The following is a 21,227-nucleotide window of genomic DNA, read 5'->3' as shown; positions in this document are numbered from 1 at the left end:
ACAAACACCGACGTTAAAAACAATCTCTATTTATGTGTGTATGTGTGTATTTTCTACCCTCCATTCTATTCCTCCTCTTCTATTGTTCCTCGGTGTCTATATACATAGAATCTTTAGCAGCAGCAGCATCACTTCCTTAAATTTCTCAAGCTCTTCGTCATTGTGTTCAGCTCCTCCCTTCGGGCTTCACTGTCGTTAATCGTTTGTTGTCTAAACGTGCTGACGATCTACTACTGTCTTTCATACTTTATTGTACCAACAATTTGTCGATATCTTATACATAGTACCTACTTAAATTATTATTATTATTATTATCCTGTTGTAACTTGTAGAAAGGTTGTCGATAATTCACGTTAACTCAAACCCTAGTAGAAATGAAATCGAGTTTTTAGCCATTAACTGGCCAGTTTGACTAGACTTAAACTAGTAACTGGCCAGTGTAATATCGAGTTTCTGTCGAGTAACTGGCCAGTTTTACTAGAGATCTAACAAAACATGGCGGCCTTAGTGAAACTGTCAATTTAGAATTTTCAGGTTATCAGGGGTTATTAAAATTGTCAAAAAAAATAAAAGTGATGTTTAACAAACGAAATGATTTAAAAGTTTCATTTATATTTATATTGTATAATAGATAACATTATTAGACTAATAGACTAATAATAATAAATCTAACAATGAAATAATAAAATAATTGTTTTTTATTGGAGATAATTAAAAAAATATTCATTTAGTTTTTCAATTTAAATAAATTTATTCCATCGATATTAAATTGTCAAAATATTAAGCTTTGTTTATGAACACTTGGATTAATAATCCCTGTAAGATGATCTTCAACATCGAAGTAAACAAATTCACTCATTGTAACTTTATCAGCATTTGAAATTTTTTCAATTTTAAAAGATACACTGCATTTATTTAAAAATGTTTTTGCAGTTATTGGTAACTCTGGAAGAACTCCAGCTTGCAAAATTCTTAACAACTCGTCTAAATAACAATCTGAAATATTTGTTTTTATTTCCCACATTCGCAATTCATTCATTGTGTCAACTTTTTTTACTGCATCTATTTTGTAATATATATTGAAAATTATTTATACATAAATATACATAAATTTTTATTGATTTAGACTGATTTTTAACATTTTTTACAATAATAATACGTACAGGTTAATAGAGAAAAATAAACAGACACACACAACTCGTAAAGGTATAGTGTCAATGTGACCAATGTTTATCATTTAGTTGTAGATGGCGCGATTTCGAGTTTTTACTCGATATCACTGGTCAGTTACTGGTTTATATCAAGTGAAAACTCAATTATTTCTACTAGGGAAGCGTTAACAATGTGAGGAGTAACTCAACTATTTTCATATAATTATTCATAGATTTTATTTTATTTTTTTAGTAGATTTCATCGAAATCTAACTATTGCATTGGCCTTCATGACGGAACTTTTGAAAAATTTTGCTATATATCGACTCAGCTCGTCAAACGGATTCAGACAACACGTATGGTTCGAAAACTAATATATGTAGCTACTGTTTATATGTATTTAAATATATACGATATTAGCGGCTCTGTCTCTTCCATAACTCCCTTAATTCTGAACGGATTTCAATGAAACGTAACATACTTTTTTTTTGGACGATTTCTGAGGTTAAGTTCTAAGATTAGCCAAATCTGTCGATTAGTTTAGAAACGGCAGCAATTCAAAAATTTTTTTAATTCGCAAAAATTTTCAATTTTACCCTATTTCTATACAATAACAATTAAACGCAATATCATATTTAATTTCTGTAAATTTTATCTGAAAGCTTATTTAATAAGCTTGAATTTGCATACTTGTTTAATTTTCTAAATTAAATAATTTAGGAATTACAGTAATTAAAAAATGTTTAAAAATCACAAAAATTTTCACTTTTACCGTATTTTCGTGCAATAACAATTGAATGCGATATCCTGTAAAATTTCTGTAAGCTTATTAAGTATTCTTTAATTTGCATACTTATATGTTTTGTTAAATTATTATTTAAATTATAATAATATAATAATAATTATAATAATATTAATTATTAATTAAATAGTTTAAAATGACAGAAATTTGAATTCTTCAAAATCCTCAAAAATTGTCACTTTTACTGTTTCTTTGCGAAATAACTATTGAATCCAATAACTTGTAAAATTTTTGTAAATTGCATCAGAAAGCTTATTAAATAAACTTTAATTTTCATACCTTACCATCAATCTAGCTCAAAGATTCCTTACTATTTCTGTCTATTTAATTAAATTTTACTTTTGCATTCGTTTTAGAAATGATTATTTTAGTAGTTGTTGGATTCACTGTGAAATCTACTTCCATCTCGGCTGCCAAATGCTCTTTTTTACTCTTATTTTTATTTTAAGTACAGTGTGCGTCATTGATTTATACCGGTTAATAATTTTATGGTAAAATAGAAAAATCAAAATTTCGACATCTGTAAATAAAGAAATCAATAAAAGGAAAACCTTTATAAGCATCAATTTAAACAAAATTGAAAAAATAATGCACTGAAAATAAATAACTCAAAATATCAATCACAATTAAAATAGAAATTTAAAAATATCAGTAATTAAAATAATTACACTTTACAAAATAAATAATAGCAAATTTATAATATTAAAAAAAAAGACAACAATATAATTGGATAATTTTAAAAATTATCAAATATAAATATAGACATTGAATAAAATAAAATGAACTGAATTCAGACAAGTCAGTAAAAAGACATTTGAATATTTATATTTATAAAAATATTGACAGTTATTAATATGCGAATTCTTAAACAATAGACATCTATAAATATAGACTAGCAAATTTAGAAACCCGTAATTTTAGACATCTGTAAATTTTGATTTATATAAATTCATAAATTAAAATAAAAATACAATCAAATATATAATTGCTTGCAATTTATGAGGTAATAAAAAATTAAAACAAAACTTCTATAATGCTCGAGAGTCCTCAACTGCAACCCTTGGATGCTTACGGAGTCAGTTCTCCGGAAGGTTGCGGATCAGGCAGCGGCGAAATTCTCTGCGCTCCAAAAAATAACCTAGACAATTTTTAAATAGCGAGTGTCGTGCTTATCAGAGTTAGCTACCCATGGAGGTTTATCGTCCTCCAGGAAGTTGCGGATCAGGCAGCGGATGGATTCTTTGTACTGCAAAAAATAACCTACATATTTTTTAATTAAATATAAAAATTTACTTACAGTTTTGAATCTTCATACACATGTCAATTTTTCAAATGGTTATTTTATTTTTCTGTTTCTGCTTTATTTTATAAAATTCTTTGTTTACAGTCAAAAACAAGCGTCGACGACGTAAGAAAAAATTTGTAATCAAATATTAAAAAAAATAATATTAAAAACAAAATTATAACAGAATGCAAAATTGTAGGGAACATATACAACCTCAGTCTGAAGAAATTACACACGCTATTTTAAAAATGTCAAGGTTATTTTTTGGAGCGCAGGGAATCTCGTCGTTGTCTAATCCGAGACGTCCTGGAAAACCGACTCCGTAAGCATCCAAGGGTTGCAGTCGAGGGCTCTCGAGCATTATAGAAGTTTTGTTTTAATTTTTTATTACCTCATAATTTATGAATTTATATAAATCAAAATTTACAGATGTCTAAAATTACGGGTTTCTAAATTTGCTAGTCTATATTTATAGATGTCTATTGTTTAAGAATTCACATATTAATAACTGTCAATATTTTTATAAATACAATCGTCGTCATTGATTTGTAACGGTTGGCAATGATTCGAGTAAAATAAAAAATTCTCAATTTGGACATCTCTCACTAAAAATTTCAATTAATAATATGTTTGGAAAATAAAAAAAAATAAACAATATCAAATAACTATAGCTAAATATAAAGACATTTACTAAAATATTAGATCATATCATCATACAAAATTAAAATTGAAAAGGCCTAAAATTAGAAAATAGACCATTAAAGCAATTAAAATTTTTTTTCTGCCCTCCGGCCGGAAAGTGGCAACTTTCTGGCCGCTGCGCTAAACAAAGTTGCCACATTCCGGCTACGTCGAGCAGAAAAATAGTATACACACCTTGGCCAGTAAATAAGAAAGCCTCAGATCACATGTTTGTCAACCTCGGCTTCGCCTCGGCCAACAATTACATGTGATCTGAGACTTTTCTTATTTTACTGGCCTAGGTATGTAATATACTATAAAAATGGAAATATAAATAGAAGAAACAAAGGAAATTAAAAAATAATGACAAACCTAAATTCAGACAATTCGAATAAAAGACATCAAGGTTATTTGACACATACACAAATGAACAACTCTGAATATAGAAAAGCTTTACAAATGAACATCTCTAATTATGGACAAGAAAATTCGGAAATCTCTCAATATGGACATCTCTGATTAAAGAAAATAAAAAAAAAAAATACAATATTTATAAATTAAAAAATAAGTAATAGTTCAAAAAAACATGCTTTAACATAAAACCAAACTAAAAAGTAAGAATAAATTTTTCGGAAAATTTAAAATTAAGTTAAAGTGATTAAAAAAAAAAAATCATTTTTATGTAAATAAGTGTGGGGATCAGATAAAAACATTTATTCAAGGGTAATATACTCTGCACCAAGACATCTTCTTCGGAGAACTTTGCTGAAAAATTAATTTTTATTAATTATAGGTAATGTACGATTCTTTAATTTTTAGCTAGATTTTTGAGGGGTTAGTGCCGATTGAGTATCAGCACCGGCACGTGCCAGAGTCGCGGCTAATTACGCGGTTATAATTACCATTACGCCGGTACACGATGATCCGTTTTGATGATACGCTGAATTTGATGATTGAGACGAATCGCCCGCCATCTCGTCGTCGCTCAAATTATCGAGGTCATAGGAGTACGCGGTTGATGCAGCGTTCATCGCTGATGACTATAGTCAATGACGAGGGTTATTTATATCAAATTTTTCTTTCTTGACTACTAACGTGATACTATAATAAAATTCATAAAGATCAGTTCAATAGATAGATTTCTAAAAAATCTACCTAAAAATTAAAAAATCGTACATTACCTATGATTAATAAAAATTAATTTTTCAAAAAAGTTCTCCGAAGAAGATGTCTTGGTGCAGAGTATATTACCCTTGAATAATTGTTTTTATCTGATCCCCACACGGAGAAAAAAATTTTGCTATAGGAACTCTATAGTAGTTAGTTAGTTGTAAAAAGTTCCAGTAGGTTAACGTATTCTTATGGTAACAATATCGTTTGGCTCCTGCAACTCTACATCGTTGAGCTCTGAGAGCTAAACGTTATTTACCTCTCACAACTCTACATGATCGTTCTGAGACTATAACAAATTTTTGGCAGTCTGTTTAATAATTTTTTTTACAATTTAGCATTAATAATTTAATAAATAAATGCGGCAGACCGAATTTATATTGCCAACAATAATTGTATATGACAAATAAGAATAGTAATATAATAGAAATAAAATAATAATAGAACTTATGTTACAAATAAAAATTATTTGTAAAATAAAAATATGGTCGTCACAAAATTATCTTATTTTCTTAATTATATCAATAAATATTGGACATAAAATCACTACCGTATATGCACAAGAAAAGATAAATAAACGAAAACAAATTTTATTTTGTGGTAAATGGGGTTTTTTTAATGTATTCCGATAACTGATTACTTATCACAATATATTCAACTAATAAATTAAATTAACAGTCACTGCAAATGAAACTTGAAAAACCATAAATACAAAACTGTTCTAACGAAATTCCATTTGACAAAAAAAAAACCTATTTCCTTAAATAAATAAACTGGAGACTTAATTGTCCTCATATATTTTTAATAATATGGATGAGTAACAAAATAATTCTGTTTGTCATTTTAGAAGGGTATGAAATATGTCAGCGCACTCCACTACTGCGCAACATAGAGTGCTCCCAACTATACCGTTTGGCTCTGAGAACAATCCCGTAGAGCTCTGAGAGCTCAACAACATTGAGTTATCAGAACTAAATAACATTTTGTTACTGTAACTCTACAACGAATAGTAAACTGTGTATAGTTGTGGTAACTCTACAGTTAGGTTACCAGAACGAAATTTTTTTTTCCGTGCACACTTATTTACATAAAAATGATTTTTTTTTTTTTAATCACTTTAACTTAATTTTAAATTTTCCGAAAAATTTATTCTTACTTTTTAGTTTGGTTTTATGTTAAAGCATATTTTTTTGAACTATTACTTATTTTTTAATTTTTTAATTTATAAATATTGTATTTTTTTTTTTTTATTTTCTTTAATGAGAGATGTCCATATTGAGAGATTTCCGAATTTTCTTGTCCATAATTAGAGATGTTCATTTGTAAAGCTTTTCTATATTCAGAGTTGTTCATTTGTATATATGTCAAATAACCTTGATGTCTTTTATTCGAATTGTCTGAATTTAGGTTTGTCATTATTTTTTAATTTCCTTTGTTTCTTCTGTTTATATTTCCATTTTAAAAAAATTTTAATTGCTTTAATGGTCTATTTTCTAATTTTAGGCCTTTTCAATTTTAATTTTGTATGATGATATGATCTAATATTTTAGTAAATGTCTTTATATTTAGCTATAGTTATTTGATATTGTTTATTTTTTTTTATTTTCCAAACATATTATTAATTGAAATTTTTAGAGAGAGATGTCCAAATTGAGAATTTTTTATTTTACTCGAATCATTGCCAACCGTTACAAATCAATGACGACGACTGTATAAATATTCAAATGTTTTTTTACTGACGTGTCTGAATTCAGTTCATTTTATTTTATTCAATGTCTATATTTATATTTGATAATTTTTAAAATTATCCAATTATATTGTTGTCTTTTTTTTTTTAATATTATAAATTTGCTATTATTTATTTTGTAAAGTGTAATTATTTTAATTACTGATATTTTTAATTTCTATTTTAATTGTGATTGATATTTTGAATTATTTATTTTCAGTGCATTGTTTTTTCAATTTTGTTTAAATTGATGCTTATAAAGATTTTCCTTTTGTTGATTTCTTTATTTACAGATGTCGAAATTTTGATTTTTCTATTTTACCATAAAATTTTTAACCGGTATGAATCAATGACGCGCACTGTATAAGGAAGGACGTCATTTAACTTACACAGAGAAAAAATAAAAATTATCTTCAGACACGAATTTCTTGAGTCAAAAATTTGTGAAAATAAACAATTTAATATAATAATTTTTTGACAAAAGGATATTAATATCTGTTTCGATTATTACAAGCAAACAAACAAATAACTACTTGAATTAAAGAAGAATGATTTTAATTAATTCGACCAATTCTTCAGACAAAAAAGTACATTATTGAAAATTTTCAAGAGTATATTCTTGTGTCAACAACTGGTGAAAGAAGTATTTTTTTTTTTTTTCAGTGTGCGTCTAATCATTTTGAAAATTATTCTACAATTTTCAAAATTTCATAAATATGGACAAGTAGTTAATTTTACAGGTTTATTTTTAAATAACTTTCGGATAACAGATCGTATCTCAATTCCATACAATGCTTTTTGTTCTTTCTTATGAAACAAGCTACAATTTACTCATACATCTGAAAATTTTCCAAGGTCAAATTGATGAATATGATGCAATTTATTTCCATTCATTATCTTTATGTAAAAACTAATTTAATATAACAATTGAGTAGTAGAGAAGTCAAACCGAATGGTAATTATAGATAGATTGACGATCTAAACTTTCTTGTATATTATTTAAACTTAATCGTGATTCTGTACTCTTAAGTTTGCTCGATTGAAATAAAATAATTTTTTTATAATGAATTTGATGCTCTTCATCAAGAGACCCGGTAACAATTTTACTATAACGAGTCACATTATTTGTATCGTCATTTACTTGACTTTTTTCGAATAATTTCGAATATATTGAGAGAAAGGCTCGTTTATTTGAAAAAACGCTAACAGAATAGTTTTTTGTAATTCAAATCTTTACAAAAATGTCCCTGACAGTCATATTGCTTAAATGTATAGTTTTTAAGATATGAAAGTTTAATATTTTATGATCAAGAAAATTTGTATTTATATAATTCAACTTTTTTTTTTTTTTATTCATTTGTTTTTAGTCGTATAAACTACTAAGGTCATGAGCGACTACTGTAGGGAGTAAACTTTTTGTGATTTGACTCGTTTTATTTGGGCTGAGCAGAATAATACACTTAAATATTGAAAAATATTCATTAGTGTACGCCGGGCTCGAACCCAGTCCAATGCTTTGTTAAGCAAGAGTCGGATCCGATAGGCTACTGCGCGCCACTATAATTCAACTTATAATTCATAAAAATCTATTTAAAGAGACCAAAGAAAATATTAATACTTAATTAAGAAATCCTCAAAAAGTAAACCGCTTCTTGTTACATCGACGATTTAACGATTTATATTTATATTTATGTTTATCCTTATTTCGCTCCGCAATGATCGATTGTCGATTCTCAGTGGGCGTCCGAGTCGGCATATTTGAACTCACGCTCAAAATAAGTCTGAGTATCCACATTATCCTCATAAAACGAAAACAACAAAGTGAAAGCTACAAAAAACCGTGGTAGCTGGAAAGAGAAAGGAACAAAGTACCCGTAAGAATAAAATAAAATAAAGAGATCGCGCTGGGCGTAGATCGTTTGTTTGTTCGCCAAAATATCTAAGCGTAATGTATACAAGGTCCAAAATTATCCTCCATCCTAGTGGCTCCAATAAATGTAAAATATCCATGCGTAGTCTTGTTGCAGCATAATAGGGTACCCCCCGCGGTAGCTTACCTGCATCATCGACTAATCACATCGGATAATAGACAACAATGCCAAAGCCCGTGAAAAGTGAAGCATACTCACCACTTACGTCTCAAGAGAGGAGAACATAATCCTCTTACGCACCGCGCGCCAGACACAAAATAAATCTTTTATCTTCTTTTCTCCTTTTTAACCGATCTCAATAAAATGTGTACCATCCACTCACACTCGAACACACACACACACACACACACACACACACACACACACACACACACACACACATATGGAATAAACATGAGAATGTTGATGTAGACGAATTCTAAAGTGTGCTGGAGCAAAAAACATCGAGAGATAGCCAGATACCCGGCGCACCAAATGAAACTAAGTAAAAGGAAAAACTAAAAAGGCGCGAGAGAGAAAAAAAGTGGAGAAAAAAAAACAAGTTTGCAGTTTAGTTACAAGTAGCCAAACGAAAACGATCGTCAGGCATTGTTATAAAATCCAGAAGCTCTTGAGCGGGTGCTAAATTGACCCAAATCGCGTGCAACGATCTCTGGCCGTCGGGCCTCACAAATCTAAGGGAAAAGCATTCTTAAATCGTTTTCCTTACATTACATTAGCTCTGTAGAATTTATTTTAACCAAAACACATAAATGTGAGGGTGTGTTTACTGGATTCTCTTTGTTTAGGTAAAAGGAAGCAATTAGTGGTGATTGGCTTTTTTATTAATTGAAAAAGGAAAAGCGTCATGGGATAGGAAGATTAACTTTCGGGAATCTACTGGACTAGTAGAAACTTTTTTTCCGTTTACTTGAGGTGAGAAAACTCATTTTCAGGACAAGAATATGTATTTAAATTAATTAATCTAAAACAAAAATCTAAAAAGCAATAGCTGACATTAAATATTTAACAGCTTGTATTTACTAGAACAAAAAGAAATTATTGCGTCAGAGCAGTAATTTCGGAATTACCGAGAAAAATAATTTGTCTCGTGAGCCTACAACAAAAGGATCGATATAGGCTTAAAGGCGCGGCAGATTGCCCGGGTGGTTTTGATGAAGCCCCGTAGCATATCTCGACACGTAAACCAGGCACGTATATGCTAGAAACCACGCGAAAATCGACGCGTGGTTCCTATGCCAAGAATAATAATGATAATTCTCAGTACGGCTATTTAACCTCCGCATCTACTTACGACACAGAGGGCATAGGGTTGATCGTTATATTGTGCTTACCACTCATCAGAAATACTTGGCTCGCTAATGGCGGGCAGTGGATTACGTGAGTCAATAAAGTGACATTAGAATTCAGATGAACTAAGGGAATTCTGCCCTGCCCATGATTCTTCATGCTGAATTATCCAATGATAATGATGATGATGATGGTGAGCAACTACGGAAATCCAAACCAGAAGAGAAGTAGAAGATTAGGTGAATATATCGCGTAGTAGAGGTTTAACGGGTGCCCTTTCTTCTGGCTCTGGATGAGCGAGATGCTAGGATCTGAAAAGAGCCACACACTATATCCGATGAGTTGAGATATTCTGATGGTAAGGAAAACGGAATGGGTAAGCCGAGAGGGATGCTAAATGCCAGAAACTAGTGTAACAAGCTTGAACCAGAGCGAGAGAAATTGTTAGACGGTAAGGTGTGTAGAAAGACCGGGGAGAGCAGCATCATCACATCACCACCAGTAGTTAACAGCAGCTAGTTGTAGTCGTTGATGCTTGGAGTACTTCTAGGGTGAAGTAGTTGTGGTAGTTACAGAAGTGGTATTGGTAGATACGCCGCTGAGAGTGCTATACACTGAAAGCAGTTACAGCAGATCCAGTGGTGGTAGTCGCAGTAGCTGAAGAGATGGGGGACGCCGGCTATAAAGGCTAATTGGTTAAAAGCTCACCGCCGCTGCAGGCTTAAATCAAGATCTTGGAGTGTTATAATGGATAAGTAACACGGTGTGCCAGACATCCCTTCCAGCCACGGGTACCTCACTGTAGCGATCTTTCGAGTTAAGGACCACGGTTTGTCTGGGATTGGTTGCCACTGAAAGCTACCCCTGACGTTACCAGGAAATACAGGCCATCGATCGTACCTCCACCCTATGAGGAGACGTGAGAGCCGTCCCCTTGGTACGAAACTCCGCCCTGTCACCCTCCAGGCTAACTTCCAAAGGTCTGTCTCGCTCTTTCACACTGAAAGAGCATTAGATAGGGTGTCTTTGTTGAAAAGCACCGCTCTTTCAACAAGCGACAGCCGTTAAAATCTACCCCCGCGGGTTTTGGAGGGTCTCTCTCGCTCTCATGTGGCAATCATTGGTGAGAGGGGAATCCGGCAGACTAGACGGTTGCGGAACCGCCGCCCCGTGACTAGCGGCACTGATGCCAGTAGATAAAACCGACGCCTGTATTAATGTATGTTGGTGGTTGTTGTTGTGCTGTTGATATGCTGAATAGTGTATAGCATGTGATGTGTTAAACTCGGGCATGAATCGGTGTGGATTTTAGTTTTACTGTGTTGGAGTGGGCCGCCCCGTGTGTGACCTGCGGTTTCTCCGGTGTTTCTGTCCTTAGTTTTAGTACAGTAACCATCCACAGCCCGTGACAATCAGCCCCCGCTCACAACACGTACTCACTACTGATACTCTCTACTAATTCATCAACTGTGTATCATCACTACCCGGGTGTATCACCTAAATTTAGTGATTACTTTAATTATTTATGGATTGAGTGTGTTTGCTATAAATCCGTATATTTTTACTAAGTTTGATTGCTGTTTAGTGAGTGGTTGATGTTGATGTTTATAGTCATAAGTGATCGGGGTTAATCACTGTGAGTGGATATTGGAAGTTAAGCAGTGATTACCAAGGATTTTTACTCTGGAGGTGCTAACGGTGTGACAGGAAGACTACTGTGCCAACCTAACTTCGGCATCAACCTAACTTGGGTTAACGAAGATAGCTGCTAGAGGAGATGGAGATGGAGATGAATTGATAGCGGTTACAAAAGTGGGGAGTAAGTATCACGGAGGGGTTGCCCACCTAAAGTGTCTTGTCTCCTATCATCTTCTTGTTCGGGATCGCTTACGAATGAACCGCGATCGAGGGATCGGGTGGTTCAATCGCGGCGACTATCACTGTTGTCGTCGTTCTCGGGTTGTTAGCAATCATCGGCATTGCGTACTGCCTGGTATCATGATTGTCAGATTGGTTTGTTACTGTTCTTGTGTGACAACGCGGTGAAAACAACTTAGTGACTTGGATTCATATATGTGTGGATAAGTTATGATAATAATAATAATGATGATTTATGATCACGATGAGTAACAAGGACATGATGTTTGATGTGAGGACCGTTTCTTTAAACTAGTGTTAAATTATAATCGCGAGTGTGTGTTGCAATCACAAACAATAATCAAGACCACAAAGCTATATGCAGTGTGGAGTCGAAAAGTAACCACGAAAATTGTTCGACGCGTGCTGTTCCCGTCGGCCTGTGCTGGGAGGAGGTTGAACGTCATTGAGACGAAGAAAGGTGAAGACGCAGGAGAGGAGACGGCTGCACAAGCAGCCGACAACTTGGAGGTGGCGGTTGAAACGACGGGGGAGGCGGAGGAGGACATGTCGGCAGAGACCGAAATCGAGGTATCCGTCGTCTCCGAGGAAGATTTGGAAGCCTCTCGTGGCAGCAGCTCCTCTCCACATCACTCCGAAATGTTGCTCCAGGACAAGCAGAGACTCGGGTGCAATATTCCCAGCCATCCCTTCAGTTTTGACGTCGGCAAAGCTGCTCTCAGGCCGGCGTGCAATGCTCACTATACGTCTTTCAGCATCTCTAGCATCCTAGGTCGCTCCGAATCCCCGACGGCAAACGCTACAGCGGCTGTTAGCATTGTCAGATCGTCTTCCGACGCAGAACGCGGGTCTCCACCGGCGGCTACAACCTCCCAAAAACTAGTAACCTCTTGTGAGTCTTCGCCTACCGAAAGGATACTATCACCCACATCGTTGATCCTCACCGGCGGTTCTAGTGCAAGGTCAATAGTTAGCCAAAGCACCCCGGAAACACGCAATAGCAATCCTACCATTGGATTATCATGGAGTTCCGGTGCTACAACCAGTCCTCCGAGTTTCACCGCTTCTGGAGACCATGCTAATCCGCTGATGGGCCACCAGGCGTCGGCGAATCTGGCCATGTTGTCTAGGTAAACTTGTTTTAATGTCCTATTAGCTTTAAAAGATAGAAGAGAGCTGTTGGCGGGTAGTTAGATCTCTTTGGTTAGGTTCTTTAATGCAAACAATGTTTGCAATTGAAGCAATCGTTGTTTTGTTTCTGAGGAATGGTAGCACCACTGACAAATCCTCGTTTTCCTGAAGCAAATACTTGTTTCCGTTGACAAACCATTTCTTAAGCCCAAATAAATCCTTTTATCAACGCTGTGGCGCCTAAATATTTGTACTGTAAATTGTTCAGTCCAAATGAGCATCCTTAGATGTAAGATATAAAACACTTGAGTCTAAATGCAGGTAATTCTCTGAGGAATGTATCCCAAATCTGGGTTTACTTCCGCACCAGTAAACTGGTGCTATCCGAAACGAAGCCCAAAATCTTCCAGACATTCTTTTTATAACTGAAAATGGATATTATGGATATACAGAAGACTTTCGAGAAACTGTCATCAGGAATTTACTTTTTTTTTGTTGGTTAATCTTGAGTTAAAAGGTCTATGAGCATTATCTGTCGTGTGATCTAAGTGGCTACGGTGTGTGGGCGCGCGTGCAAGATGGATAAAGATATACACTGTCATGGTATAGTTGTACAGTTTGCGGTGTATATAGTATAAACTAGTATAGTAAAGTTTGATATAATATAATATAATAACAACATAAAAGAGTAAAAGCGAGGAGCGAGGGCGTGTGATGGTTGAAGGGGCTGGTGAGTTTATTCCTTCAGCAATATGATAAGGCGTGCGGTAAGGATTATATGATATGTGGGATAGGAATGGACCGAGGGTCCAAAGAGACGGGTAATGGGCCTATTAGGCTGTCTCATTTAATAACAACCGTAGTAACAACCACCCTCTTACTTTCGTTAGTTACTCTCTGATGGTTTGCGTGTTGGGGGTCCCGAGATGGAATGATATATATTTAGACAGACTACAGACTATAGACTACGGACTATAAACCCGAAATTTATATTATGACAAAGACGGTTGTTTCTCGATGATACGAGGAGAGAAGAGTTTTCACAAAGGGGATGCTTACAGGGGATGAGATTTTATCTGATTTGACGCTCAGTGAATAACGTACCAGCCGAATCTAAACCTTTATACCCTAATTTTATGTCGTAGGTGGCTCAAATTGCTTGTTTTCCACCCGTTTACCATTTTATTAAGTTATTACGGGCTAGTGCCGATTCTAGTGTGATTAGAGGCCTTTTCGGTAGTTATTTTGTTAGGGAATAAAATAAATGACAGGAAAGGCTCGAGAGCCACTTATTTTTGAAAGTCTTTTTTGGGAGGAATTGAATTTCTGGGTTGAAAGGAAGCTGAAGAGAGTGCTGAGAATATGTTATTTAACTATCGTAAAGAAATGCCTGTTTTTTCACTTTACATAGATTTTCTTCTTCTCAAAAGAATTTAAAAAATGATAATTAAATTTCGTTAAGTATATTTTAAAGTTCGTGAGATTAGCTCTCATTAACGTCATCTAAAAACATTTAATAATTTTCAAAATTATTCTGCAACTTTAAAAATTTCAAAAACATAGACAAATAATTACTTTTACAAGTTCATCTTTAAATAACTTTGCAATAACAGATCGTATTTCAATTCCATAAAATGCATGTCACAGCTTATGAGACAAGCGACAATTTACATTATTACATCAATAATTTCACTTGAGTCTATCATTTTTGTTCAGTACTCTAAAGGCCGCTTCGAAAATTTTCCAAGGTTAAATTAATGATTATTTTGAGATTTGTTTCTATCCATCATCTTCAGGTAAAAATTAATTTAACATAATAATTAAATGGTAGATAAACCAACAAGATTAAACAATTGATGGTAGATCTAATTAGGTATAATTCTCGGTGGATTAACCATCATATTAATGATATCGGTTTTGAAAATCGTTTTTTCGACTTTTTTAGTACATTTTTTAAGATAGTAAGAGAATGGCTTGTCTTATTAACAAACCGCAAACATAACAGTTGTAAGTAATTTAAATTTCTGCAGAAATAATTATAACGATGATGTCGCTAAAACGAATATATTTGAAGATATAAGCAATTGAATATTTTACAATTAAGAGAATTTGTATCTTTTTCGAGCTTAATGCATTTCAACTTCAACTTTATGACCATTAAATAATTTTCCTCCACATATACATTTTTTGATGACTGAAAAATTCATATAAGGTCATAAAATCTTTTAGCGTACTGAAACAAAATTATAAAACTAAACTGAAACTTTAATAAAACGCATAAAATACAAACTACTTTAGCGTCATTAACATTAAAGAATATGAATAAAATAAAATTCGTTTTACCTTGAATATTTAAAAAGAAATGTATAAAAATGACTTATTAAAACGTCAGCAGTAAAAATGATGCGTTTGTTTCCCGAAAAAGTTTTTTGATCTTCTGTTATTGTTGATAACGATTGTCAGTAAAAAAGAAAAATATTTATTGTACAATCTGGGATAGAAATAGAAGCTTGATCAATTATTAGCCAGGCCGTTTGTCGTCAATATCTTTTTCCAGCGAAGCCTAGAGCTTTGATCTTCTTTCTTCATTTCTTCCTCCTTTTATTTTCTTCTTTTTGCTTCAATCGCGAGAGTACTTTGTAAAGTCCGGTGTTCTTCCATGGCCATTAGGCTACCAGTCGAGGGGAACAAGCTCAAACTACCAAAAAACTACGACCAAAAATTAGGATGATTAAAATTTTTCTTCGATTTTTAGTGCCTGATCTAATCAGAAGATTTTATGAAAAATTAACTCATAGTTCATGATTAATAATCTGTCAATAATCACTTTACTGGGCATTTGACTTTATAATCGACGAATAGGCTGTAATATCAATATTCTCAAGCAGCTACTGCGAGTATGTAATAAAGTGGTATTGGGATGACTTAACAATGAGTTATTGGGTTTAGAAGTGCAGGAATTAATCCACTGGTTGGCTTCTATTCGTAGTACGATCACTATTGAGGGCCAAGTTAGGGGATTTATTTCTTGTGCTTTCGACGACCGGTACGATGGATTATTCACTCTACGAAACTTGTTACTTTGTACTTTAGTTATATTACTAGCACTTCATTGAAAATAAATCCAGATTATATGCAAAGTTTGCTGATTTTTAAAAAATTTTAAAAAGTGCCATCACTAACAGCATTTAAAAAGAAAATAAAATTATTTGACTCAAAAAAAATATCCTTTTGAAAATCTTATTCTCATTTCGAGATTTTGTGTTTCAATTGATTCAAAAATTTCATTAATTAAAATAAGAAATTACAGCGAGAAAGATTGAATGAAAAAAATTCGTCAGTCAATAATTTTACAAATTCATTGATGTAATTTATTATTTTCAAACCAGATAATCTGAATTTCACCCAATAACTTTTTTCTCAAAGATAATATTGATTCAAGATATTACTGGCTTGTTTCAAGAAAACCAATTTTCTAATTTTTTAAGTTCTTTATACCATCAAAAATAAATCTCAAATGCGTTTCAGAATTGGTTTATTGCAGAACTCATGATGCGAAGCATCAGATAGTGCTTTACGATCGAAAAATTTGTTTTGCAACTATTAGTTTATTTAAAATATTCGTTTGATTTTTTTTTTTTTTTAATTTTGAATGGAGAAACTTTTTCTTGCACCAAGATTATGAATTTTTAAAATAAAATGAAATAATTATTAGTTTTGCAAAATAATTTTTTCTTCGATGTCGAATATGATTGTATCTCACAAAAATAATATAGTCTTGATCCTCAAATTTTAAATTGACCTTCGCTAAAAAAACGAGTTAAGATAAAAAACTCTTGAATCAATACAACCAGTTCTCTTTAGGATAATTTTCTCGAACCAACAATATTTTTTTTTAATTAAGTATTTTTCGTTCAGCGCATTCATTTTAAAAAAGAACAATTTGACAAAAAACAGAAGCTAATTTCTAAAGCTTAAAAATCAAGATACTTAAAGATACTTAATCCTTTAAAAGACCCACAATAAATTTCTACTCTGGGACTAAGAAATTTTGTTTTCACTTTGCTACAATGAATAACCTCAAAATCTATAAAAATTCCTAATTGTATATCCATAGACAAAGTTAACAAGTAGCAAAATTAAATGATATTCAATATTGTATCTCAGGTATGTCCGCTTAAATTACAATAAAAGTTTATCCGTAACATGATTCAATAGACTGGTTCGATTATTAGCTCTATTTCCAACAAAAAGACACTGTATTATCATTGAGTTCCAAAGTGATGGACAAACAAACAACATAATGGCCCGAGAATCAAAATCGGGTCCGATGAGTTACGAACTTTGGGGCAGTCGAAATAATTTTATTGGATCAAGCATATCTCTCTTGAATCAATTTTTTTTCTTTTAGTATAATCAAATTTTTTTTAGATTCTTCTTTCATTAGTTTATCTTCAGCTTCCGTAAAAATTAATCACAATATTGAATACAATAATTTTAATTAAAAAATTTCATTTACACGAACACGCGTTCTTACAATATCGTCAAATACATATGAACATGTATATTCAATATCTCGGTTACATATCACCAATAGAGTTATACAATTTCTTTTGTCGTTGGAACCAAGCGAGCGATTCGTCACTAATTAACGAATCAGTCATCATTGATGGTCGTAATTAACGTGAGAGAAACTCCATCAGAGATTATCAGAATGGGAACGCGATCCGGAATTTGATAGGCTTCTCAGTGCTCAGGCAATGCAAGTTATTGGCTCTCCATCATATCGCTGGAGCACAGACCACTGGATTATCATATAACGACGATCTCTTTGTCGTTTCATTTCAATGCTTGGTAATTATTATTCAATTAGTAATCACTTCATCATTTCCAGTCCAGCTTTACTTCTGTGGATCCATCGCCGTGATTGCTATCAAGCCATTACTAATATCAGCAACTTATCACATCGCACACTGAAATTTATAATCTTAAAGTAGAAAAATGTTTTGTCTTCAAAAGTAGCTGATAAATTCTGCTCAAATTTAAATAAAATATTTCCGTGAGCGTTCTTGAGAATATTTCTTCATCGAATTATGTATACTAAAAGTTAAGTTACCAAAGTTGTTTCGTTGTGGAGTGGTATAGCTTATATAGAGTACAAAGGAACTTAGAAGCGTTGGGTTAAATAATAAATAAGGCTGAGAAAGTTGCTAAGTTCCTTCCTTGCAGAGGATGTAAAGACTCTCTGCCGAAACAAATGAACAGATTGCCGGATAAGAGAACCCTGGACCCCACTGGCTTCTTTCGATCTGGGTCTATGATGGTAAAGTATACATATATAGTAGATATACACATACGTGGATAGATGGTGGATGTGTTAAAGTGAGGGATAAATAGGGTACATTCTACTCATCTACTCAAGGGAGTTTTAAAACTCCTTAACCTTTACTTTAGCGAACGCTCTAGACTCTACCAGGTATCCATTATGCAAGCTTCTTCCTAATTGATTTCTTCAACGCGCCCATTAACCGACGGTATCAAACTAAACGGCTTTTAACTTTGTAATCTTCAAATATAAGTTGTATGACATTTTAATCTATGGAGCTGTAATTACCGCATGAACTATAGAAAGTTAGCCATAATTGTAATTATATCTCAAATTTTTTCAATATTTGAAAAAATTTTTTTTCTACCCTATTTCGAAATTTTTAATTAAATTAATAAAAAAATAAAACAGCAGTGGAAAATAGAACAGCAGTATGGAAAATATATCAATATGAAAATATAAATTGAAATTAAAATTAAAGGCTCAAATTTTGAGGAAATTTTTCCGGTGTTTCAAACAATATTGTAAATTTTCAGTGGAAAATTTGATGAGGAAAATTTGATAATATACATGTGATTGGATTACTTTTTGTAAATATTTTAAAACGTTCACAACTAAAAACAAATTTTTTTTTCTCAAAAAATAAATTTAAAAACCAACCACTAAATAACAATATAACATAACTTTAACAAATGCTTTAGTGGTTTCAATAAACTGCTATCTTTTAATTTAAAAGCCTAAGAAAAAGTAATATTTATATTTTTTTATCGACTACGAGGCCACGCGTTGATTACCAGTCTAGCCAGTGAAGCATACGAACATTAAAGTTCTTTGTCGTTTCTCCTCTCTATGGCTTCGATTATGTGTTCATTTTACTATTGCATTTTTATATGACTTACTTTGCAGTAACTTGTTGTTAGTTATACATTTAAATTCACTACTTATATTTAACTGCAAGAATAATTTACTCACTCACATATGTGGATAAATCCGTACATATGTGCATCGCACAATTACGAAAAAAGATTATGGATAGAAATCGATCGAGCATCAGATATATAAGACTACTACTGCGTACAATATAGTCATCAGCACGCGAAATTGTTCATCCATTGTCAGAAGTGAAGTTTAATACAGACGTTTGAGTGATGGCGCTGATGAAAAAATCACTTGAGCAAACCAAAGCAACCAACTGAGCCACGAAAAGCCTCAACATGCTTCCTGCCGTATACTAAGCTGATGCCCTACACTACTGGTAATATAAAAGAGAGAATCGATTGAAGAAAATTTATGGCCTTTGGAGTTTACAGAGCCCGAATGAAGATTCTTTCATCCGTATTAAATCCTTTAAAATCTGCTCTTACATGTATTGCTTCTGCTACTGTACTATAAACACTACCCAAGTCTTTTTAAGTAAATGAAATAATATTTCAAGTTTATTGGAAATAAGATTGGTTTTTTTTTTGTCTTCATTAACTATTACTATGAATTATTTCAGTCTTGATACATGAAAATAAATTTGAGTGAAATATAAATTTAAATCTATTCATAATCATTTTTGTTTTTTGTATGAAAAAAAAAAGTTTGGTGAATCCAAATGTATATGCCTTAAGCGCACGTGTCATACGTTAGTTGATCGAAGTAAAGTTCGAGTATACAACAAGTTTTTATTAATAATCTTATTACTGTATCTAATTTTTCAATAATTTTATGTCAAACGTCAACAAAAAAAAAATAATTATCTACTGTATACTACAAGAATAAATTAAAAAAATAATTTTAATAATAAGTTGATTGCAAATAAATTACAAGATATTAATTATATTTAAAATTAAATTTTGAAGCTCGTTTAAATTTTTCCGCGTATAGTATTTTTTTCATACGAATTAAACATCCCTTTCCATTCCAATTCGTGAATCATAAAAAAAGAACCAATTAAAAATTGTATTACCGGCGATCAACCAGCAAGATAATTGAGTATAATATCAGCTTCTTCAAGCTGTATTTACAAATAAATTTTATGGCTACTTAAAGAACGGAAAATTTTTCTGTCACCCGAAAAAAAATTAATTAAAATTAAACAAAACAATACTAAACTGCAATTTTTATTTTACAACTTCCCAAGAGGCAGATAAGATTAAAAAAAATTTTTAAAAAGTTCAGCGACCATTTTTCTTTTTAACAGTATACTTTTTGTATTACTTTATATGTACATTGTGCCAAGTACGATTTAATGTGATACAATGTTAGGATTTTGATTTTGAATATTTTAGTTATAATTGAAATACATTCAAAATGTAAAAAAAAAAATGAAATTAAAATTTATTTTAAACTATATAAATAATTTCAGTATATTTACGTAATTCTACTTTTTATTGGTTGAAAAATTATTTTTTTGCTCGACGGGCAGAAAGCGTCAACTTTCTGCCCACTGCGCTAAATGAAGTTGCCTCTTTCTGCCTTCGTCGAGCAAAAAAATAGTATACACTTCACGGGAAGTAAATAAAAAAGCCTCAGATCACATGTAATTGTTGACCTCGGCTTCGCCTCGGCCAACAATTACATGTGATCTGAGACATTTCTTACTTTACTTCCCTAGGTGTGTAATATACTATTCATAAGGGGTGTTGAACGAATAAAACATAAGAAAGCTTTTTCGATGACTTTGTGATAGTAATGCAATGACGATGATTGAACGATATAAAGATATTACGATATAACGACGATTGTTAGGAAAATGTGGGTATTAGGTAAGTAGGTAGGATCACTTGCTCGTGGTGGATAGGCTTCAGAAGCCATGCAACTATCCCCTTTTTTCTCCTGGATATACTGACGGTACTTCGATTATCGTTCCAG

At 32.4% G+C, this 21,227-nt stretch overlaps 1 protein-coding gene across 2 annotated transcripts in view; it reads left to right on the top strand.

The window, feature by feature from the left end:
* The first annotated feature begins 11,140 nt into the window (after positions 1-11,140).
* LOC123271850 (homeobox protein Hmx) overlaps positions 11,141-21,227 on the top strand; it is a 30,584-nt gene continuing 20,497 nt past the window's right edge. Inside the window, exon 1 of one of the 2 annotated variants that reach the window (XM_044738351.1) lies at positions 11,141-13,044. In XM_044738351.1, coding sequence (XP_044594286.1) covers positions 12,461-13,044 — 584 coding nt within the window. In that variant the 5' untranslated portion in view covers positions 11,141-12,460. The remainder of the gene's footprint in view (positions 13,045-21,227) is intronic. The other variant, XM_044738348.1, reaches the window with a different exon arrangement.

Source organism: Cotesia glomerata, linkage group LG9 (assembly GCF_020080835.1).
Source record: "Cotesia glomerata isolate CgM1 linkage group LG9, MPM_Cglom_v2.3, whole genome shotgun sequence".
Lineage (NCBI taxonomy): Eukaryota > Metazoa > Arthropoda > Insecta > Hymenoptera > Braconidae > Cotesia > Cotesia glomerata.
Note: the sequence above shows the minus strand (reverse complement) of the source record. Positions and strands in the feature narration are given on the sequence as shown.